General features: G+C 45.4%; 1 protein-coding gene and 1 pseudogene across 1 annotated transcript; both read right to left on the bottom strand.

Moving 5' to 3' along the window:
• Window positions 1-17,778: 17,778 nt before the first annotated feature.
• On the bottom strand, window positions 17,779-19,135 carry LOC124691710 (annotated as a pseudogene).
• Window positions 19,136-20,241: 1,106 nt separating this feature from the next.
• On the bottom strand, window positions 20,242-22,322 carry LOC124691709 (protein LOW PHOTOSYNTHETIC EFFICIENCY 1, chloroplastic-like). Its single transcript, XM_047224983.1, has 2 exons — window positions 22,077-22,322; window positions 20,242-22,011 (listed from the first exon to the last, which is right to left on the bottom strand). The coding sequence occupies exons 1-2, from the start codon at window positions 22,199-22,201 to the stop codon at window positions 20,265-20,267; spliced, it is 1,872 nt and encodes a 623-aa protein (XP_047080939.1). The 5' UTR covers window positions 22,202-22,322; the 3' UTR covers window positions 20,242-20,264.
• Between the last annotated feature and the right edge of the window lie 2,304 nt (window positions 22,323-24,626).

The raw sequence follows: 24,626 nt of genomic DNA, 5'->3' as shown, positions 1-24,626 counted from the left end.
GATTGTGTTGATATGGTGGAGGTTCCATTGCACGGGTTTATATCCATCTAGGATTAAACAACAAATGTCGCCAGTGATTCTTGTGCCGTAATATCCGTGTTAACCATAAGATCCGGAGTGGGACGGAGTAGTCAAAAGTGTTTCCACCTCTCGTTCATCAACGGATGCGCTTTACCGTAGACACTTGTATCCGTCGGCGGCAAGCGGTAGGCTGGGAAGCCTTAAGTCCCCACGGCACAGTCCGTAGACACTTGTCGTTCGAAGAACAAGCGGTAGGTCTGGGGAAGCCTTAAGTCCCCACGGTATTGCGGTCTATGAGGGATTGTAAGGTGTCCGGAACGGTCTATCCATGATGATAGGGGAAGGCATATGAATGCCCGGAACGGTCTCATCATGGATATAGGGGAGGACAATCTTACAAAAGGGTGGGTGTTCGAGGTAGCGGAGGAACATGATTGGCTAGACCTTATACCGGGCCTCACACCGAAGGAAGTGTGGACGGGAAAGCTGCCCGGTTGGCACCAAGGTTAAGATCTCTTATGGGTAAAGCAACACACCTCTGCAGAGTGTAAAGAATCGTGACTCTGTCACTCCCTGTTCCGGGATTGAGGAACTGCGAACGCGGCCGGAAAGGAGCTCCATGAAGTTCTAGTAAACCGGTGAAGGCTGACGGACATAGCTCTTTGAAATAAAAGCAATCTCTTGAAGAAATGTTTACCAAAACTTGCATTGGTATTAGACTTTCTGGTCTAATACCGTAGCTAGTGCATTAAACACCTCTTCTCTATAATGAACTTGTTGAGTACGCTCGTACTCATACCACTCTTAAATCCCATGCTTAGATTGTCTGAACCGTCTGGAGGAGGACTACGACAACAATGAAGGAGCCGAGGTTATCGGCTATGATGCACCTGACCTATCAGGAGGAGTAGAAGGCGTAGACTACATCATCGTCTACGGATCCGGGGAGGCTTCCGGAGAAGAACAAGCCTAGAGATATCCGAGGAATAGTAGTAGCCGAGCAGCACAAACTCTTACCATGTGGCTACTCGCTTAAATAAATGTTTTGTTTAATGAGACAATGGTATTGTAAGTTAAGATGGGTTCACCTCGAACCCAGGAGATATCCTCTTAGGACCCAAGAGGAGCTCCGAGACGACTTGTGTATATGTATTGTAATAATATGTGAATGAGTTATGGACCTTGCTATGTTCTGTTGTACTACTCTGAGGGATGTGATATTTGCGGAATGGTACTTCGCGAATGTTATATCAACGACTGGCATACTACAACATGCAGTGGTATGCAGGGTCACCACAAAACCCTAGGTGGCGCCTCCACGCCCCCACTCCCTGGCCGCCCCCGCTGTCTCCCCGGTGGCGGTAGCGGCCCCCTTCGCGTTGAAGACGGCGGCAGGGATGTCGGTGTGCTTCTGCTGGTTTTCCCCGGGAGTTGGGGGAACGTCGGCGGAAGCGTAGGGCGGCGCGGCTGTTCGGGCCGGGGCCTGAGGCCCTCCGACGGGGCGGCAGTGAGGAGATGGCGGTGCGCCCTCAGCACGTCGGCTAGGTCGTCGGGCCATGATCTGGGATGACGCCGATCTGGCCAGATGTCCAGCCACGGCCGGGGTGGAGGGTGTTGGTGGTTGCTTGGATCGCCAGTACCTGCAGCCTTGCGCTAGGTCTGCCTCTTCCTCTCTTGTCACTCCAGCATGGAGGGACTGGCGGCGTGGGGGCCTGCTAGTCTCGCGGATAATGGCGGTGGTCCTAGGATTCCTCTTATCGCCAAGTTGATGATCTGCTGCTGCTTGTCCCCATCGATTTGGCGGAAGTGGCGTGTTCCGGAAGGCTCCGCTGGCGCTCCACGAGGTGTTCTATGCCTGGAGTTTGCCGGATCGGGTGGTATTCGATCGTGTGCACCCATGTTTTACTCTGACCGTTTGGTTTTAGAGGGAGCGTCTCGAAGCTTTGCTGGCTGTTAATATCATGGAGCATGTTCTCGTTCCGTGATGCTGGCGAAGAATGACATGGAAGCCGAGATATGAGGTCTAGCAATGGCGGTTGGAGTCTTGATGGTTATGAGGAATTGGCTTGGTGATTTGTGATTTGGAGCAGCGGCATGCAAGCGGGGGCGACTGCACAGGAGAAGGTCATAGTCCTACCACTCCGGGTGAAAACCCAAGGTCTGGCCTTAGTTGGTTGTGCCTGGCAGTGGCTTTGTTGGAGGCATTGTTTTGAGAGCGAGGACTTTCTTCATGGTGAAAACCTAAGAGCTATGATCGGACGATGACGGTGCTTGTGCACTGTTTCCTTCTTGGAGGCGTCGCTTTTGAAGAAGCTGAACTTCAGGTGTTGTCTTGGTGGTGTTAGTACTGCTGTTTCAATGAATGAATCACTGTAGCGGGGTTTTTTTTTTGTAATTCTTCTTTCTTTCTTGGTTGTGTGCATCCGTAGTGCCGCTAGGGCAATGCGTTGTTGCAGAGGTTGGGTGTAATTGGTATCTTCACGATATTAATATATACTCTTTATCGAAAAAGGTGATACATGGTTAGATCATCGAGGAGAGTCCAATAAATTTCGACATCATTTTTGCTAATATCAAAGATTTTGAAACAATTGTTAATATGGTATAAACAAGATGCAAGAGTCATTGAATCAATTAGAATCACAACAAACTATTACATGATCAATTCAAACATATAGACTTTGAATAAAAAATAGGATTTGAATATTTCATTTCAAATACAATTCAATATTTTTTGAAGGAATAAATATAACTCAATATTACAAGTACACCTAAACAGAGAGAAAACCCTAAACTAATAGTACGTGATATTCTTTATTACAACGATATTTTTACATGATTTGTTTGAAGTTAAAAAAATGAAGATACAAATTACAAAAGAAAGAGAAAACCTAAACTAATTTTTATTTTGATCTTCTTTATGTACATACCTGCAAAACAGTACAATCTTAGATGAATAACTGAACACGAATAAAATGTGATTGTCGTTTCACTTGGGGCATGTTTTAGCTCCTTGTTGGACCCATTTTCACATAAAAAATTAGATAATATTTCCACCAAAACAATATAATTAAGATGTCCCCGACACACAAACCTTGCTACCAATAAACAATCTGAAAAGTATTTTTTTTATTGTAAATGTCTAACGCTCTCGTATGTAGAAACATTTATTCTGCCAAGTCTTTGCTAGGTAAATGAAAAAAATTAGCATCGAGATGCAACTGACCGAGTAAGAGATAACAACTTTAGAGTTTTCCAAAATTATTTGTTTTTTCTTTAAATGGAGGTTGAAACCCCCTGGCCCACACATCATATTTTGTCAAATTATTCAAAAAAAAAAACTTGCAGAGTAATACATCGATCAACTCAAAGCCACCTTTCTGACGATAGCTGCCTCTAAATCAAGTTACAAACTTTATGAAGAGGATGGCCATGATCGGGGCCGTGCACCCTCACCTCACACGACAGAATTTCAGCATGCACTTGGAAAGGATGGGGGGTTGAGGCTGGTTTACGCCGGTGTCACCTAGTCAGAGGTGCGCGGTGCCTTTTTTGATTCTGCTAAATTTCTTTATTGGTCGTGTTTATTTGGGTTCCATCAATTTGTCATATTGTATTTGCTGAATTAATAGAATTGTATGCTTCTCCCGAAAAGCAATTGTGTGATTTATACGGCTTAATGGATCAGACGATTCAGACTAAAGATCCCTGCTTGTAGATTTCCCTTTCTTCTTCGGAAATCTTCTTTTATAGTTTGCCTTGTCCACGCGCGAAATGGACCTACATTTAAAGGGAAGGCTTTGCAGCCCAGCTTAAAATTAATTAAGCCACTCACGGCAGAAGTACAAGGGAGCTGATCACAGCTTACAAAAACAGAAACAGGTAAAAAGAAACAGGACAGGCCTAAAGCTAAGCAACGAAGAACAGGGGCGCTAGCCGAGCTCTGCAGCCATCGATCTTCAAGACGTCGCTTAGGAACTGCCCCAGCCGGAGAAAGCCACCTGCTTCCAAGACGGGACGAACTGGAGTTGCAGTGGAGTAGCACCGATCCGGGATCCGAGACGAAGGAGCAGCCCGCACGCAGGAAGGGGAAGAAGAGCCGGGCCTTGACGTCTCTCATGTCAGGATTGCTTCCGGAGGGGAACCCTATCCCCTCGCCCGGGCTCGTGGGCGCCGGACCGCCGGCAAGCATCACCGCCATGAGCACCACGCCAAGGAACCACCAAAAAGGATGCCTGCGAAACGAGCCCAAGAACTTCCTCGGAGGCCAAGATCCAGCCACCGCACCAAGCGCCGCCGAGCAACACACGACCAACTCGCCAAACACACGGAGCACCTCGTCCCAAGGCAACGGCTTCAAGAAGCTCACGGCACCGAGGCGCCGCCGCTGCCCGGCCCGGGGACCCTAGGGTTTTCACCCGGGACGCTACCTGGTGATGGAGACCCCCACGACGCCTCCAGGGAGGACCACGGCGCCCGTAGGCGTCGCCGTCGTCGGGCTGGACAAGCCAGCCAGGGCTTTCGCCCGGTTCCACAGGTGGGCGGAACCCATGCGCGCTGAGACCCCAGCCACAGATCGGGCGGCTGGAGACCAACCCCACCCAGATCTGGCGGAGAGATAGTGGCTGAGAGGAGACCGAGCCGCCGGCCTCCAGATCTGACGCCACGGCGCCGAAGCCACCCGGACGACCCCACCCATCCGCTCGCCGCCCCTGCGGCCAAGCAGAGGGTACAGCACCCGCGAGCGCCGCCCGCCGTCGAGCCAGCCTCGCCGCCACCTCCCGGGGCCGCCGCCCGGAGCCCGAGGCCCCCGCCGGGGAAAGCACCGGAAGGCGCCACCCTTGGACCACGGCTACTCCAGAGAAGCAGCGTGGAGCAGAAGGAGCCCGCCCAACGTCGTCGCCGGCAGCGGCGAGCCCGGCGCGGAGGTCCTCCACCTATCACCGCGCGGGGAGCCGAGGACCCAGATCCCCGCCGCCCCCTTCACCGGCGCCGCGGGCTTAGCCCGGTAGCGCCTCTAGGGGCGACGAGGCGGGGGGAGGAGGGAGGGGGAAGGGGCAGCGGTGATCTAGGGTTACTCTCCCCCGGTCGCCTGGAGGGGGCGACGGGAGGAGAGCGTCGGTTCGGGAACACGAAGGACACCTTCACTCAAATGGACCTACATAGATCGATCGTGATAAGTGAAGCTTCCTAGCCGATCCGTGAGCGAATCGGAGCAAGAAATACCAGCACAGTTCGTTGGTACCAGAGATGCTGACATGGACAAGGCAGCTACCAGACCAGTTCTCGCTACTAGCTAGTCTTCTTTTCTAGCTCGAGGTTGCCACTAAAACTGGAACATGATCCTACACAGTAGCCGATGCCTTTTATATACGGGTGCGCACAGTCAAGAAATGAATGATGGATTGATGACTGTGTCTGGCTATCTATAGCTACGGCCAGCGATCTCGTCGGAGAAAAAGGATAAACTATATAGCCAGTGATGTGTGATGACTGATGAAGCTCAGCTAACCCGGAGCGGATACGGTCTCATCGCCATCAGATGAACCGTGCCCGGAAGAACCACTGCGTTTGGCCATTGTCAACAAAAGCTCGATGTTGTACTTGAAGGCTCTTGCTCGAGCTAAAGCTCAAGCCAAAATTTCTTCGTCGAGTGCGACTCGTACTAGATCATCATCCCCTTTAGGCCCGATTGATTGATCCCCACACGACCTCGCAATCTGAAGACTAAAAAGGTCACCAAAAGTTGGGTACACGATATATATATATCTACCATGTCACAAAACCAATGCAGACCATGAATGATAAAGTGAACCGCAAACATACCAATTACATCTAGTTTGTGTTCCAACAAGATATCTCGAGACATCAAGGATGCACACATCCAAGAAAAAAATAAAAATAAGAGAATAAAACAAAGATCCTGCTGCGGTGATGAAACACCCACAACAACAACACTCTAACCACCACTGAAGACAACAATCGGACTATATAAGATATTCTCTGAAAGCGACGTCTTCAAGAAGAAAAATAATGCGCAAGCATTGTCATCGTCCGATCGAAAATCTTGGGTTTTCACCCTAGAAAACGTGACTTCGTACTTGAGGGGGCACAACCAAAAATGCAGTCCTTGTGTGTTGCCACCCCCCTTGCCAAAGCCGCTGCAACCAAAATACCTCTCCGCTATAACTTCATAACTCCCAATCACGGCCACCATGAGTTTCTCCAACTTTGCCAATATCATGGAAATCTTTACTTACACGTGTCCCATGGCACCAACAAGAGAGTGAAGCTTCGCGCCACGTCCCCATGAAGCCGCATTGGTTGAAGGTAGGGGTGCACACAAACTGGATCAATTCCAATCTAGATATCCCTTCCAGTGTTGAACAGACGGATCACTCTCGAATGAAACCCCTAGAGATGCGCATTCCCAACCACAACAGCCAAAGTTGCCAGGGAATGCAAGCACATACGAGCGTGGCACATAGTCTGATGGGACTAGATCGGTCCTAGAAACAGCCCTTGTCAACGCCTCCGTAACATTGTTGCTTTCCCTAATCTCGGATGCCTCCTGAGCGTTGCCATTGTCCCGATCCGGTCGATGCATGCAACAACAATGACCTGTAGTCCCAGCTCGGGCCTAGCCTGCACCGCCGTCGCCCACAAGCCGGAGAGCCGCCAAGGGTTGACACCTCGCGCGCCCAGCATCGTCGCCTCATCTTCCACATCTTCTTCCCCGCAGACCTCGAGCGTGTTGTATTGTGATCCAAATTCATATACTAAAGGGAGGCTAACTTCTGACGAGCGGAGCGAGGCCCGTCGCCGGAGGCTTGGGTCGTACGGATCGTTGGCACCGCCTATATATACATCTTGTAAGCCGCCGGCTAGGGTTTATCAGATTATAAGATAACCCACGGCGTTTGTAAACACCTCCCGATATAGTGAAGTTTTGCTGGCTGGCGCCCGTGGTTTTTCCCCTTCGTGTTGGAAGGGATTTTCCACGTTAAATCTTGTGTCCCCTGCGTGTGTTCTTGTTTCGTTCTTCGTTATTTGCTTGTCGCTTTTATAACAAGTGGTATCAGAGCCCGTGTTTCAATCTAGGGTTTTGCGACATGTCTTCGTTGAAGTTCGATCTACCGCAGCTGGATTACACCACGAGATTTTCTCTGTGGCAAGTGAAGATGAGGGCGATACTTACCCAATCTTCTGATCTGGATGAAGCTCTTGATGGTTTTGGCAAGAAAGATGCCAAGACCTAGACCGACGATGAAAAGAGGAAAGACCGTAAGGCTTTTTCATTAATTCAGCTTCATCTATCCAACAATATCTTGCAGGAAGTGCTGGCTGAGAAATCCGCAATGGCTTGTGGTTGAAACTGGAATCGATCCGCATGTCCAAAGATCTAACCGAGTAAGATGCACGTGAAGATGAAGTTGTTCTCGCAAAAGCTGCAAGAAGGTGCGTCAATGATGAATCACCTATCGATCTTTAAAGAGATCGTTTCGATTTGCTATCCATGGAGGTAAAATATGATGATGAGGATCTAGCTCTTATACTCGTTAGTCTCGTTGCCTAATTCTTTTGCGAATTTTCGAGACACCTTGTTATACGATCGTGATGAACTAACCCTTGCCGAAGTTTATGAGGCCCTCCAACAGAGGGAAAAGATGAAATCTATGGTGCGAGCGAGAGGGTTCGTCATCTAAGGCGAAGCTACTGCAGGTCCGAGGCGAGGACCGAGAACAGAAACAACAACTACAACGAGAGATAAGAGCAAGACCGATAGAGGTCGCTCAAAGTCCAAGGGACGAGATGGTAAGTTCTGCAAGTATTGTAAGAAAACTAGCCACAATATTGATGATTGCTGGAAGTTGCAGAACAAAGAGAAAAGAAACGGTACTTACCAACCGAAAAACAAATGCGAGGGTGATGGTAAGGCTGCTTGTTGTTTCCGAGTGATAATTCGATGGCGATTGCCTAGTTGTGTTTGCTGGTTGTGTTTCGGTAATGATGAGTGGATCCTTGATTCCGCATGTTCGTTTCATATTTGTCTGTAACAAAGACTGGTTCAGTTCTTATGAGTTTGTGCGAGTGGAGATGTTGTGCGTATGGGAGATAACAACCCACGTGAGATCGTGGGCATTGGCTCCGTTCGGATCAAGATGCATGATGGCATGACACGCACTCGACGGATGTTAGACACATACTGGCATGGCCGGAAATCTGATCTCTCTCGGTACCCTTGATGTTGACGGGTACAAACACTCCGGTTCTCGCGGAGTTCAGAAGGTAACAAAAGGTTCTCTCGTTCACATGATTGGTGATATGAATTCTGCAAAGTTATATGTTCTTAGAGGTAACACTTTATACGGTATTGCTGCTGTCTGTTATTCTTGATGAACCTGGTAAAACTAATCCGTGGCATATGCGTCTTGGACATATGAGTGAACATGGCATGGCAGAATTGCACAGTAGAGACCTGCTAGATGGATGCAATTTGAGTAAGTTTGAGTTCTGCGAGCACTACATTTTTGGTAAGCATAAAAGAGTTAAATTCAATGCTTCGTTCATACCACCAAAGGGATTTTAGATTATGTGCATGCTGATGCGTGGGGACCTTCCCGCAAGACTTCTCTTGGTGGTGCAAATTACATGCTTACTATCATAGATGATTACTCCGGAAAAGTGTGGCCTTTCTTTACGAAACATAAATCTGATGTGTTTGATGCTTTTAGAAAGTGGAAAGTTATGGTAGAGAAGCAAACAGAAAACAAAGTTAAATTGCTTCGTATCGACAATGGCATGGAGTTTTGTTCTCACTGTTTTCAATGATTATTGCAGCGATGAAGGCATTGTCGGGCACCACACCATCTCATATACTCCTCGACGAGAATGGTGTGGCGGAGAGGATGAACAGAACCATCATCTCCAAGGCTCGCTGCATGTTGTCTAATGCCGGTATGCATAGACGTTTCGAGGCTGAAGCGGCCTCCACCGCTTGTTACTTGATAAACGAGGTCACCTTGTATTCCGCTTGATAAGAAAACTCCTATTGAGGTATGGTGCTGGTTCACCTGCTGATTATTCACGGTTGAGAGTTTTCGGTTGCCATCGCTTATGCTCATGTTGATAATGGAAAGCTAGAGCCCGGGGCTGTTAAGTGTGTGTTTCTTGGTTATGGTTCGGGAGTTAAGGCATATAAGTTATGGAATCCTGAAACTAAGAAAGTTTTGCATAGCAGGAATGTAGTCTTTAATGAGGCTGTCATGTTTTATAAGAGTTCATCTACGGATGTTACCGATGCTTGTTGATTTTTACGATAATTCTGATGATGAACAACGAGAGGATTAGCGTGCGGGTGGAGCACGTGGAGGAGAAAGAAAATGATGTTGCTGAAAATGATAACACCGTTGTTCAGCACTCACCACTGTTTTGCAGCAAACAAATAGTTCCATTGCTCGCTGATAGACCGAGGCGTAACAAAGGTCCACGTCCTCGTTTAATTGAAGAATGTAATCTTGTTCATCATGCTTTGAGTTGTGCTGAACAGGTGGAGCATGATACTGAACCTGCTACATATACTGAGGCCGTTGCATCCGTTGACCACGTGAAGTGGATTTCTGCTATGCAAGAGGAGATGCAATCGCTTGACAAGAATGGCACGTGGGATGTTGTGCCCTTGCCTAAACAAAAGAAGGTTGTCCGCTGTAAGTGGATATTTAAAAGAAAGGAAGGTTTGTCTCCTAGTGAGCCTCCGAGGTTTAAGGCAAGGTTAGTAGCAAAAGGTTTCAGCCAAATTCCAGGTATTGATTATAATGATGTATTCTCTCCGGTTGTGAAGCATAGTTCCATTCGTGCATTCTTTGGTATTGTGGCTATGCGTGATCTTGAGCTTGAGCAGCTAGATGTAAAGGCTGCTTTTCTGCATGGTGAGCTTGAGGAGGAGATATACATGGACCAACCTGAAGGTTTTGTTGTGCACGGTAAGGAGGATCTTGTTTGCAAGTTGAAGAGGTCCCTTTATGGTCTGAAACAGTCTCCAAGACAGTGGTACAAAAGGTTTGATTCATTTATGCTTGCACATGAGTTTAAGAGATCTAAGTATGATAGTTGTGTCTATATCAAGTTTGTCAATGGATCACCAATATACTTACTGTTATATGTTGATGATATGTTAATTGCTGCCAAGAGCAAGAAAGAGATCACTACTTTAAAGTCACGGTTAAGTAGTGAGTTTGAGATGAAGGATCTTGGTGCTGCTAAGAAAATACTAGGTATGGAAATTACAAGAGACGAGAAGATCTAGTGTGTTATTTCTTAGTCGGCATAATTACATTCGGAAAGTTCTTCATCGTTTTAATATGCATGATGCAAAGTCTGTTAGTACACCAATTGCTTCTCACTTCAAATTGTCGGCATTGCAATGTCCTAGTACCGATGAAGATATTGAGTACATGTCTCGAGTTCCATATTCTAGTGTCTGTTGGTTCCTTGATGTATGCCATGGTTTGTTCTCGTCCTGATTTATCCTATGCTATGAGTTTGGTCAGTCGATATCTTGCTGATCCTGGTAAAGAACATTGGAGAGCTGTTCAGTGGATTTTCAGGTACCTTCGTGGCACATCCAAAGCTTGCTTGAAGTTTGGCAAGACCGGTGAGGGACTCATAGGCTATGTGGATTCAGATTTTGCTGCCGATTTGGATAAGAGAAGATCCCTCACAGGTTATGTGTTCACTGTTGGTGGATGTGCTGTGAGTTGGAAGGCAACGTTACAATCTGTTGTTGCCCAATCTACAACCGAAGCGAGAATATATAGCAATTAATGAAGTCGGCAAAGAGTCTCGTTTGGTTGAAAGGTTTGTATGCTGAGCTTTGTGGAGATGATTCTTGCATTAACTTGTTTTTTGACAGTCAAAGTGCAATATACCTTACTAAAGATCAAATGTTCCATGAGAGGACAAAGCACATTGACATCAAGTACCATTATATTCGCGACATTGTTGCTCAAGGTAAACTGAAGGTATGCAAGATAAGTACTCATGATAATCCTGCTGATATGATGACAAAGCCAGTTCTCGTTTCCAAGTTTGAGCTTTGCTCGAGCTTGGTTGGTATAACCTGTTTAGCCCAAGTGGTCGTTGGCGCCGACAAGTGTTTTTTCCTTTGTTGTTCGGGAGATTGTTGAAGTTCATGCTACAAGATGGAATTTGTCTCAAGGTGGAGTTTGTTGTATTGTGATCCAAATTCATATACTAAAGGGAGGCTAACTTCTGACGAGCGGAGCGAGGCCCGTCGCCGGAGGCTTGGGTCGTACGGATCGTTGGCACCGCCTATATATACATCTTGTAAGCCGCCGGCTAGGGTTTATCAGATTATAAGATAACCCACGGCGTTTGTAAACACCTCCCGATATAGTGAAGTTTTGCTGGCTGGCGCCCGTGGTTTTTTCCCCTTCTATGTTGGAAGGGGTTTTCCACGTTAAATCTTGTGTCCCCTGCGTGTGTTCTTGTTTCGTTCTTCGTTATTTGCTTGTCGCTTTTATAACAGAGCGTGCACCCAATGTCGTGCTCCTCTGTCCTGAAACCCAGCAGATGTGCACCTCCCCTGTACTCAGCCTCTCGTGGGACGAACGCCGCCATCATCAACAGCGGCAGCTGCTAGAGGAGTCGCTCGAGCGTTCATTTCTAGCTGAAAGGCTTTCTACGTCCGCTTCCCCAGTCTCGCTAATCCAGAAGATGAACTGGCTTCTAGATTAGCGGGTGAGTGACCCGAGAGCGGTTTTCCTAAGGTGAGCAGTTTTCACTCAGGTCCATATTAGATATCGCTGATTTAATACAACTTTATACAAAACGAACGACAACTAATATGAAATGGAAGGAGTTGCATTTCCCCCAATATATAATATTTCGCTGAGTTGCAGAATTCGTACGAACGTGCACAGATAGGCCTTGGTTTAGATTTCCAAGCTGTACGGAGACTTTTGGGAACACACAGGTTGGTTTGATCGGATCCTGACCAACATGTGAAAAGGCATCAAGAGTACTTAAAAAATAAATTAAGATGGGAACTGATCAACTGAACATGGCATGCTTGCACCTAGCAAGCCAGCAAGGGAAGGAAGCAAAGTGCAGTGGTCGTTGAACTGGTTTCCACATCGGGGGTGTCGGACTTTCTTGCCCGCGCCCGGAGGACAGAGGACCAGGGAACCACCAGCTGATGCCTCCCATGCATACCGACTTGTCGTTTTAGATGGAAGGAATTAGGCCCAGCTTTAGATTCAATAATAAAACCACAAACGATAGAGGTAGGAAAATCATGGCAAGAAAATAAAAGTACAAGCAAGTATGACGCTGTATGGTTTCGTTTTCAATGAAAATGGGGCCGGGGAGCTGTCCTTGTTATTCTAAAACTAAAAAAGTACAAGCAAAGAGACAATGAAAACAAAAGCTCGCCGCTCGAAATTTGACATTTCCTTGACAACCAAAATGATTGTTGATCGGGTGGGGCGAATTCATGATCTTTAAAGTTCTAATGTAATCAATAAGTTTGGCAATTGGTTTAATGGAATTGAATCATCTATTAAAGAAAGAATTCGAGTGGGAGTTTGTGCATTAGTTTGGGCAATATGAAATTATCAAAACGATGTAGTTTTTAACAAGACAGAAACTTCAAATTGTGTGCAGGTAATTTACAGGGCTTTGTATTGGATCCACATGTGATCTTTCCTTCTTCCTATGGAGCAGCGGGAACATATAGACTGTGGTTGCACTCGGTTGATGGCGGTCATTCGAGCTATCTTCAACCAGAGTGGTTGGCGCCAATCGCTTAGAATCCAAGATGATTAGATACCCATCAGCCTCTTTATTTTGTTGGTTAATCCATGTTGCAACATCATGTGATATTTGAGTTGTAATTTACTTTGATACTATTACTTTGCAATAAAGAAAGCCATGTGCATCACTTTGATGCACAGAGTGGGTCTACCCTCCCCTATTCAAAAAATTGATCTTTAAGTGAAAATGGTTTGTAAATCCTCTCCCCGCGAGTTGTCTTCTTCTTTTGCTTACAACATAGATATATAATGAAATCGAAACAATAGTTTGGTTGAGCTCCATCCAACGGCGGAACAAGAAACAATTTGGAAGCCTGCGCAATCTACAAGTGGAAGTGTTTAGGAACAACTTCAAAGCCTGAGCAATCTACGATTTAAAGCCCAACATAATGTCCGTATGTGCGTGTGCATACATGCACTAGTGCGCGTGCATATATATGGGTGTATAAGTGCAGACATAAAAGGTTAGCTAGTTTTATATCGAGCGAACGCAAGAATTTTAGCCTCTCCGAGAGATCACATCCTAGCCGTCGGATTTTGTACAGTGGATGACAATTAAAAAACCCGGCAACTGGCCAGTTTCCAATGCCCACAACCGATATTCCCTTTCAATCTGAAGTTTATTCTTCTGTGCTTTTTTCCTTCTCGGGATATTTGAAAACTTGCAGATTCGCACATCCGCTTTACCATTCACGTGCTACCATGGATACTCTTTTGGTTTGACAGCCTACACATAAAGCCCATGCATACTTTAGTCACGTACCCACAGGCCACATCCACAATCCGAGTAGTTTTGCAAATCTGATGATACTTATTACTCCGCGTGTCACCGTGTGTAAGTTAACATGCATGAAAACCAGAGTTTTGGTGTCGGCGGATGAGAGGTCGTGTTCCAGGAACTCACGCCTCAGCACATGTAATAATGTGATGATGATTTGTTGAGATTCCATAAAGCGTCCATCAATCAATCAAAATCAGTCGTCGTCGTCGTTAGCGGATGGTGGGGACCACTGGAGATGAGAAGAGTGGGCCCATATTGCAAGCGACAACCTCCGATGCTCCCGCCGGCTAGACTAGCCCCACGGAATGGGGATTAGCTTTATGGTTGTGCTAAACTAATGGCCCTAGCTAGCATGGGCCACATGCGCATGAGTGGCCACATGCATGCCCGTCGATTCTGGGAACCCGTCGCACCACCTCCGTTTGTTTTCTTCGCTCGGAACTTGCGAGCCGGCGACGTGCAAACTACTCTGAGTCCATCGGATGGTACAGCTATTTTTTTTTTGATAAAGAGCGTTTTCATTATTTAAAACGAGCAATTACACACGATCTCTACATAATCAAGATACACACAGCAGTTTAGGATTCTCTAAAAAAACAAAGATAGGGAGAAAGAAAAAAAAAGGCGGAGTACATATCGGGACGATAAAATGTAGAACGCCTAAGAAACAGGATGAGCTCCAATCCGTAGATTATACGGTCATCCATGTAGAAAAAAAGTATCCCTCGCCGTAACCTCCAATCGTCTGACCATAGATAAACACTTTTTTATCTCTTTCTCTCTTCAAAGACCATGCTTTTAAGTCTTATAAGATCCCGTTTCCTGCAGAGGGGGCTGCCTTCTCATCTGAGCTTACTTTGGACCATCCAAATCTAGCTAAAGTTGTAAGGCGATACCCCCGATACCCCCTAGAGCAGTGCGTTGGTCATGCCCTTAGCAGTATTTTTAGGTGGCTCCCACGTTTAAGCGATGTCACCGTAACGCTTACCCCTCCCACCCATTTTACTTGTCACAAATTTACTAGTATAACTTTATACTAACTCTGCGGCAAATTATATGGATCGGGTGGAAATAGTAGAAATTATGTTCCGGTCACTCAGGCCCACATGTCACATACTGTGGCTAAACTTCACCGTTGTCCTTGGCACCGCCTAATTACTATTGGTTTTGTAAAGATTAAATACGAGGATGAATTTTGTGAATCAATCAAGTTGAAAAAAGTCTTACCCCTTCGACCCATATTACTTGCCACTAATATAGTATAACTTTGTACTAAATCTGCAACAAGTAATATGGGTCGAGCCAAAATAATAGAAAATTATGTTCCGATCACTCTGGACAATATGTCGGTGGCTTACCCCCTAACTAGGCATTGCACCAGCTGTGGCTAAACTTCACTGTTGTCTTTGGATCCACCTAATTGCTATCGTTTTGTAAATATTAAACACTAGGATGGATTTAGCGAACCGGCCAACTTCTGTTTTGTTATCTATGTTTGAGTGTTTGAACCGGTTCTAGTTTGGTGTATGATATAGCACGCTATGTTAGACTGTTGCATTAGTAGGGGTGGTTAATCCGGCTTTACAGACTCTAGGAGATCGAATACCCGATTTTATAGTTGAGGGACTAGGTAATTGATTCCTAAAACCTTAGAAGGCATATGGACTTAACTTTGCACACATATGAGCACGCACCACACTCCCGTATGAGGAAGGGAAACAATGAAAACCACGAAAATCGAGCAAATCACAATGAGAAAACATGACTTACACTTCAGATTCAAAATTCACAGGGTCATCAATTTGGAGGCCAGTGATACCTTATTCCTATTGTTTTGTTGGACCAAAATACACCTACCCATCATTGCCTTACTAGCTATAAATATCGAGATCGCACTAACACTTAATTATCTTGATCTAGTCACCCAGTTCTACACCTCCCGTTGAAGCCATGGTGGAGAAGAGGTGAGGAACTGGTGGAGAAGAGATCAGTGGTGAGGCATGGCTAAAGCTGGCGAGGCCAATGCAGTATAATTTTTTGTTTGCAATGTCCACTTCTAACTACTATTACAAAAAACTAATTGATTCTAGATTATTTTATCTGGTTGACTTGTCTTTGACCCACAACGAGTGAAAATAAATATAATTATTTATACTAAATGTTTTTGTTTATAACTCATTTTATCAATTCATGGTCATAATATGTTACTAATTTTAATTTTTATTTTATAATAACGGTTACATTAGTTTTTGGCAATTAGCTTGTGTGAGTTTCATTTATATAATGTAGTATATGTCTATGTGTGTGTACTTTCCTATCTTGGTAGAGATCTCTAAGTTGCATGCTGTATTAATATCTGTAGATGTTTCTAGTGTATGATTAGGTATAGTTGAATATAAAATTCTAGAGTGCATATGGTGTTTAAGAGAATCATATCACCAAATTATTGGCGTGCCGTTGTCATTCGTTGGGCCAATGTGTCTTGTGTATAATTTGTTGGTGATGTATATTTGCTTACTTAATGAAATAACATCGCTCTAGCTAAGTTTTCCTTATAACTTTTGGGGCGTTCACCAAAGAGAGAGTAGCGGCCCCAAGTATACTAGCCGACCTTGTCGATCAGATTGATTTTCTTCATATGTGATGCGCACTATTGATTCACAGTGATTTTCTGCAGTTATTAGAATCATGGAACGTGAACCATGTCTAGATACACATCTACTTTTGGATAATTATTTTGAACCGCGGGGAGTAATAAAATATAGTGTCTAATACACATTGTAAAGAGTAGTTTTAGACACGTATCTAATTATAAGCAGGGCCTCTTTTGATGCCTCCCAAGTATAGGGCTGTGTCAGCTCACTCTCGGCGACAATGATAACATGTACGCCATGGAGCTGAATCTAGACAAAGGCGGCGTTGTGACCAGCAACACCGAGGGTCTTGTCCGTGGATGAAATATTAAAGTGGGGATAAACATGTATATTACACCTAAAAATATACCTATAGGAAACAGGAAAAAAAACTACAAGGTCGACATGTAGATGAACTCCATATGCCAGTACCTAGATAAAAACATTCAGAAAAACTCAACCGACTAGGAATTTCATATTTAAAATAATGCTCCACGGTATTTGCAGGAATCGCGTCGAGAACTCGAGATTGCAGCGAGCAAGCATGAGACGGGACAATTATACCGAGGAAGGACCCAACACACACCTTGGGGAGCAAAGCAAAGAACTGAACAGTGCATAGCAACATAGCTAAAAGTTTAAACATTAAAGATGAACACATTGCTAGCATTGTCTCTGAACATGATACATGGAGGGAGCAGGCTGAAGACATGAGAAGTACAAAACAACATGCTTAATGATTTAAGAGTTTAGAGATGAACATGCCATTATTGTCAGTGTTCTGAAGCTACATAAGCAAAACCTCGGTGAAGTGAGTAATTAGCATTACCTCCATCTGTCAGACTGGCTTGGTCTTCATACATAAGAAATTACAGTCCTTACACAGAGAAAGAAAAAGGAGTAGGAAGCAGGAACCAGCATCCGAAGCCAACATCTTTGACCCAAATAATTTATAAGCATAAGCAAGAATTGGGCTGGTGAGATAACAGAAACTAATGTGCTGTTGGAAGACACCAGAAAGCAACAGTCCTTACCAGACAAGGGCATGAAGAAACAGAATTTCTCTTTTAACATACTCCGTAGTAAATTCAGGTACAGTACACTGCACCTTCTCCTACCTAGAAATCGCAGCTCTCACCACAAAACCAGGCAACTCCTGACATTCACGTACAAATCATAAGGCGATCAGAATTAGAATATCTTCTCAGACTGAATCAGCTAGTATGAACCTATATTTTAGCTAGTAAATTGATCTAACCAAAACACTGACCGAAAATTAATTCCACATCCAGACTCTAGAGGATGCCAAGACTTCGGAGAATTGATTCCGCTTCATGAAACACTTGCAGAATTCGTTTATTTAAATCAAAAGCAATTGATTATGTGTAGGGATAGATCATTCCAGGGGAGTAGGCTTTTGTTCGGCCGAGTGAGGCGGCTTGTAATAATATTCCTGCAAACTTTGTATTCGAACTTCTCCTTAATAGTTTGGTTAAAGATTTTGCCCCCGTGTGAAAAAAAAAATATGTGTACATGTGAAGAATTCTATATTTGTTTGAGAAAATACAAAATGATCAATTGAACTGCACTAGTCATTTATCACCAATTGATGTTCCATGCTGCATTTATCATTTTGTCACAAAATACGCACTCTTCAGACACATGCAGTATGAAAGATTAGAAAAACTCAAATTTCGGCTTCCATGTCTTCCCCAGGATAGAGGTGGCTAGCTTCTCATCATCGGCAATAAGAATATTGTCAAACAGGATGCCATCCTGCATTGTCCAGATCTCAATTCCAATGGTGGCAATTGGATCAAAGCCAGGCTTGTCAAGCTCAAAGTACTCTGGGTTGGGGATTTCTTGGGCTTCCAGATTCCCTTGTAGCTGGGGTTATCGATCATGGGTGCATGCCACTTGTCCTTGTAGGCAGGGTTCTGCTTCATTGGCTTCTTCAATTCACCACATCCAGGTGCCTCTTCGCACTTGGGGTTGTCAATCTTCGGTGCCTCCCATTCACCATCCTCCTCATCATCCCAGTCTTCAGGCTTAGCAGCCTCAGGATCGTCAATTTCATCAGGCTCATCATCCAGCCATCCTTCTGGCTTGGTGGCCTCCTCATCCACAATCTCCATTGGAGCATCCTCATCCCAGTCATCAGGCTTAGTAGCATCTGGATCAGGGATCTTAGCTCTCTCGTCCCAGTCCTCTGGCTTCTTGTCGTCAGGGTCAGGAATCATCTTTGATGAAATTAAGTGCTGGCTTGAAATCATCAGAAGACAGGAAGTTTGCTTTGCTCTTCTCCTCCCCATCAATCAAAATTCTCAGCTCGTTATCCGGCTTCAAGATAACCATGTAGTATGAGAGAGCTTGTCATATGGGACAGAAGGTGGGGACTTGAGGTGATGTTCAACATACTCTCCAGTCTTGGGGTTTTTGTGCTTAAGGATGAAATGTGCCTTGTTCGTCGAACCACACTTGTCAGGACCAAACATAATTGTGTAAGGAGTATGATTGTAAAATTCCTTGGTGTCCAATTTGGTATCCTGAACGCGGATGTACTTAAGATAAGCACCTCCACACTCAAGGCCATTCTGAAGCCTCACTTCAAACTGCAGGACAACTGTCCCATCTTTCAAAGTAACTGGACTATGAAGCTCTTTGATTATGGCATATTTCTTGGCCGGCTCGCTAACAAGGAGGCCATAGTCTTCATGGCCATCACTCTTGGCATGCTTCCAAACACCTGCATTGCAGATTACATCAATATATTTGATCCACGACAAAGCAAAACTAAAGTTAATGGTGGAAGGACAAATTTTGACAGGAAATGGAATTGAACTGCAACTAGCGGACTGGCAGAACCTAGTTTAGAGAAGACATGATAAGCAATGCAGATAATCGAAGGACAAGAGGCATACATCAAATGCACAAAACTCAACTTGGCATGAAAAAAAAAACAGGGCACAAACAGCGTGAACCTATATGACGAAAGCACATGATTCTACTCATCACTACACTATAAGGTTGCCAAGCCATAAGTCACATAGTAATGCTAGGTAGTTAAGAACTAGTCGCTGCATTTTTCTTCTATCATATATGATTAATATTTCAGATTTGAGATGGATGGAAATAGAAAACTGCTACTAGCAGGGAAACTGTACATAGAGCAATTTATTTTGCAGAGAACCACTCAATGCAGACAAGTGCTGCCTATCCTCTATGTTCAAAATGCAGTTCATTGGCAGGGAGTAACTATCATCATACAAAAGGCAGTAACAAGACTACAGATATTCGATTCACTCCACCAAACATAGGGGATTTTCAATCAAGTCTTGGGCGGTCATCTCTACCAAACTGAGACTTCCCAAACTGACAACGACCAAGGTAGCAGCTGCCGAGTTCTTATTCTGATCAAGCCCATGGCTATGGATGGCGTGGCACTGTGGCAGACCCCACACCAATGAATGTATCACATGAAGTAAAAAAAAAAACCAACATCTGTCTTAAAAACTGAACACACAGGACAAGTGGTTAATCATCTCGCCAGCGGCGCACATGCCTTCCACGCTCGCGAATGGCGGACCTCAGATGGAGAAGGACGCGAGCCGAGACTCTCCCCAAGTCCCTGTCTCGAGAAGCACCGCCCCCTCCGCAGCCTTCTCCATCCGCCATGCTTCTGCCTCCCCACCCGAGCAATACGAGACAAAGCGGTCGGTGTCTTCAGACAGATAATGAAAATTCTAGAAAAAAAAAGGAACTGAGAAAGGAAAGGCCTGATTTAGCCCATGCGGACGCGACAGAGAACAGACGAGGAATGAGAGCCAACTGTGTCAAGATTCATGAACACATCGAACGGACAAAAATGTGTCTATGAGCCAATTGCAAAACAGATAGCTGTTTGTTAGGAAAAGTGAACACATATTATAGTAAGAACTAAATACTTTGTACTGGTAGGAATAACCTCAATGTATGAAGTGGTGAAAAAATTGTTCATTATCTTGGTGGATCCAATTTCACTATAGGACGAAGACCCAAACTAGCTAGATCAATAAGAGCACCATAATCTTGGCATGCCTCCATCACGGTGTCATATGATTTTGCAGAAAGGTTGAGCCCTTTGTTGGATGCAGTAATGTACATCTCATAGGCAACTTTTGGTTTACCATCTTGTACAAGAGCTTCAATCAACATCTGATATGTAATCTCATTTGGCTCAATACTCTTCATTTTCATCTTATGGAACCACTCAAATGCAGCACTGCCCTTACTGTTCCTCACGCAAGCACTGATTATCGCATTGAAGGTTACAGCAGTTGGTTCTATGTTTGCGGACAACATATCCCGAAGAACAGCATCTACCATATCATGGTTGCCCTTGCCAATGTAAATGGACACCAAGATTGTGTATGCGTGCAGGTTAGGATGAATACCGACTTTGCGCATGTGCTCCCAAACTCGCAGCGCCTCATCATACAACCCACCTTTCTCAAGTGCACTGAGCAATGCTCCATAGGAAACAACGTCTGGTTTTAACCCCTGATTTATCATCCTCTTGAATATATTCACCGCAGCAGACGTTTCAGCCGCTCTGGAGCACGCGAGAAGTACAGCGTTCCACTCTCTACATCCAGGATTCAGGCCCTTCTCTTCCATCTTGTCAAGCAGCCTAACACCCCACCTCCAAATGCCCCGTCTCCTGGCAGCATTGAGTAGGATGTTGAAATGTGACATTATGAGCTCATACGACAAATTGTTGGGCTTTGGGCCTTTCTCCAGCAAATCCTCGTAGATCTCAAGAGCTGCCCACCACTTCTTGGCCTTGCCCATGAGCCAAATCAGATGGTTGCACACTGACAAACTGATCTCCCCATCGCACTCACGGATTCTCTGGTACAGCTCCTTGGCAATGGTGTAATGCTCCTCTCCCGTGCACGCCCACACGAGACGCTCGTAATACCTCCTGTCCGGCCTCACTCTAGCTTCATCCATGGAAAGAATAACCTTCAATGCGGCACCACCGGGATTGTTGGCACCTGCAAGTGCCCGCCGCATCGCCGTATGACATACGCGTAAAGCCAAATTCTCGTATTTGACAAACTCTGCTTCCCAATCTGCGGGATTCCCGATGAGCTCGCCATTGTTATACCTCTCCCTGAGCTTAACAAAGAAGTCGAGCGCGGCAAACGCGTCGCCGGCGCTCTTGAAGGCTGACATGAGCGTCGAGTATGTCGCGGCGGTCGGCACCAGCCCACGGGCCTCAATGTCCTCGTGGTACACCCTGAATACCTCCTCGATCTTGCCTTGCTCAACATAAACGGACATGAGAGTGTTGAATGTCACTATATTTGGGGAAATCCCCTGTTCCTCCATGTCAGCGAGAACACCCTCAATCCTCGTGAATTCCCCAGAGTTCTTCACCGCGCCTAGCAAGCAGTTGTACACGAACTGGTTGAGGCTGCCGCCTCCCCTCCTTTTCAGATGCTCCACGATGGCGAAGGCGGCGTCGATGCGCTGCTTCTTTCCGAGCCCCCGAATCAGTGAGGTGTATACCTGTACTGGCAGGTGCTCTTCGTCGCCGCCGAGGAAGTCCTGGGCCAAGAACTTGACATCGTCGGCCGTCTTGGCGTCGTGCAGCACCGCGGCGAACGCGACGACGTCGACGGTGCCCCCTCTCCTCCTGCCGTTGCCGTTGCCGTTGCCTCCGCCTCCAGCGGCGCTGCGGATCGCAGACTGCGCAATCCTAGAGAGGAACGCGTCATACACTGCGAGTCCTTGGATAGAGCTGTGCACAGAGTTCGGGTGTACCTCGACCGGCGGGAGCGGTGGGACGAGGCGGACGACCGCGGTTGGAGGAATTTCGGAGATGTGTAAGGCCGACGGCGACAAGGAAGATGGCCGGCGGGGCGAAAGACGGCGAGGGGGGAAGCCATTTTGGCAGGTCGCCGCCTGGGTGTCCCCGGATGCTCGTCTCGTCCAGAGGGATTATCTGTTCCTGCCAGCCACAAGTCGTGGCCTTGTGGGGATGGGTCTGGGGAGAAGGGAGGTTTGATGATGACCCCCTCACCGCCCTATTTGCTACTTCCCACAAAACCGTAGGCGAACTACTCCCTGATAATGTTGGTGTAAATGTTGGAGAGGATAGACATCCTACCGGTGGCAGTTCTAGCGATGTTTTGCCCTCCAATTTTTGCTAATTCTGACTCTACTTTGGTGTTTTTTTTTGTTGAGCTCCACCTCCTTTGAGTTAGGGGAACTTTATATAGAAAAAGAATTTAGACTTTGAGTTAGGGCTTTGGATGGCCGACTAAACGTGCTCAAGAGGGGAAAGAGTATGGGTGGTGCATGACCGCTCCGGGGCCACACCACCTAGTCTCTTTCCTGTCTCCGGCCTCTGCTCGTGAGATTCCAGTTTTACAGCTCAACATCTTTGTAATGATAATCCTCGAAAAATCCCAGATTATTTTGACTTTATTTAGATCCATGAAAATTAAAAGGATTAATTGGATATATGCCATTGCAATTTCTGCCTACTTGAGAAACGCCACTCCAATTCTCATCTTTCGAAAAACGGCATTGCAATTCTCTATACCTTTTATAGATACCATTATGTCCACTTAAACACACATACAAACATATATACACTTGTATTTCTTGATATATACCTATATATGGTGGGTCCCAACAAAATAAAAATAAAACTGCTCACAGCTGGAAGGCTCGAGATCAGAAATAGGATCGTGATACCCTTCTCTCACTCCCACGTCCTTGACCCAAACTCTAGAACCATGATGACGGAAGACATCGAGCATTAGCATGGCGGCGGAAGCTAGCGATCCTAGCGGCGGGGAGCACCTAGATCCCGAACTCTCTCCAACTGGCTGGATATCACCGTGGCTAATCAAGTCCTCAAGCCCTTAATTAGACGCATGTGGCATGGCATCTTAGAGGAAGGAGCATGGCGATGCAGGGGAGTGGAGCGTGGCCTGGGCGGGCGAGCCGCGAGCTACCAGAGGGAGGACAATAGGCGGGCACCCGACGGTGGGCACGATGACCGGCGGTGAATAGACGTCGAGGCATTTCTAAGGTCATTCGTTGAAGAGGGTTTGATTTGCCACGGTGGAGTTCTGACAATGGGCCCACCACGTATACGTATGTACAATAGAAATACAAGTGTATATGCTGGTTTGTGTGTTTAAATGGACATAATGGCGTTTATGGAAGGTATAGAGAATTACAAAGGCGTTTTTCGAAAGACGAGGATTGGAGTGGCGTTTCTCAAATAGGCAGAAATTGCGATGGCATATATCCAATTAACCCAAGTTAAAAATACATAAAACAAGGAATTCATGTTCTACAGAGTTATAACCAAAATAAGGGTGATCATTGGTAAATCCAAATATAAACACATGGATATAACATTATATAAGATGCAAGTATGTGGAAATATGTATCAATAAACTAAATAGTTCTTGTATGCCTTTTACATGCATCAACATTCCCAAGCTTAACCCATGTCCATCCTCGAGTATGAAGGTGATAAAACTAAACATGGACTTTCGAGTTTGTTGCTATGTTGGATATAACAAGTAATACTACAAAAAAATTAAATGATTCATTCTTTATAGAATAGCAATAAGCAAATAAGGTATAAAGTAATATTTCTTATGCACTACATCCATGCTCAACGATAAATCATGTTGTGTAAGGACAAATCAAAGTACTAAGGACATTTAAGCATGCAAGTGCAAGTAATCCTATTTGGTCCAGAATCTTCTTCCTTCTTTTTATTTCTTATTTTTGTATATATGTGGACATTTGAGTAATAGAAAGTAAGTAGGGAATATACATGCTAGCACTTTGTTAATATAATAGAGCATAAAATAAAGTGTTGGGATATGCAACTCATGTCAATGGTAATCATAACAACGGGTATTGCTGAAGTGAAAAAAAGTATGATTTTTAATGTTTGACCCTTACAAGTTGAATGTCTCATGCTCATTGACTACAAGTACCCACTCCACGTGTTTACTCGACTTGACCACAAGTTGTTCGTCATAATACGTATACAGTCCAAACAAGGAGGCACTGAGGTACCTCTTGCCCCATTGTACAGAGGGTCCTTTGGGACTATCCATACTCAAATGACAAGATAAACAAACAAATGAACCCCTTAATTAGCACTTCTTTTATTTACTATTTACATAGATTTTTTTTTGAGGACATGGGCATAGTCCAGTGGTTGGGGTCGCAGTGGCGCACCCCAACGACCAGAGTTTGAATCCTGTCATGAACGAATTTCTGGAATTCTCATGCCGAGGTCCCGCTTCTACTATATCATTTAGTGTCTAGTTCCTC

This window comes from Lolium rigidum, chromosome 2 (assembly GCF_022539505.1).
Source record: "Lolium rigidum isolate FL_2022 chromosome 2, APGP_CSIRO_Lrig_0.1, whole genome shotgun sequence".
In the NCBI taxonomy this organism is placed as follows: Eukaryota; Viridiplantae; Streptophyta; class Magnoliopsida; order Poales; family Poaceae; genus Lolium; species Lolium rigidum.
The sequence above is the reverse complement of the archived record's forward strand: the minus strand, read 5'-3'. Positions and strand labels throughout refer to the sequence as shown.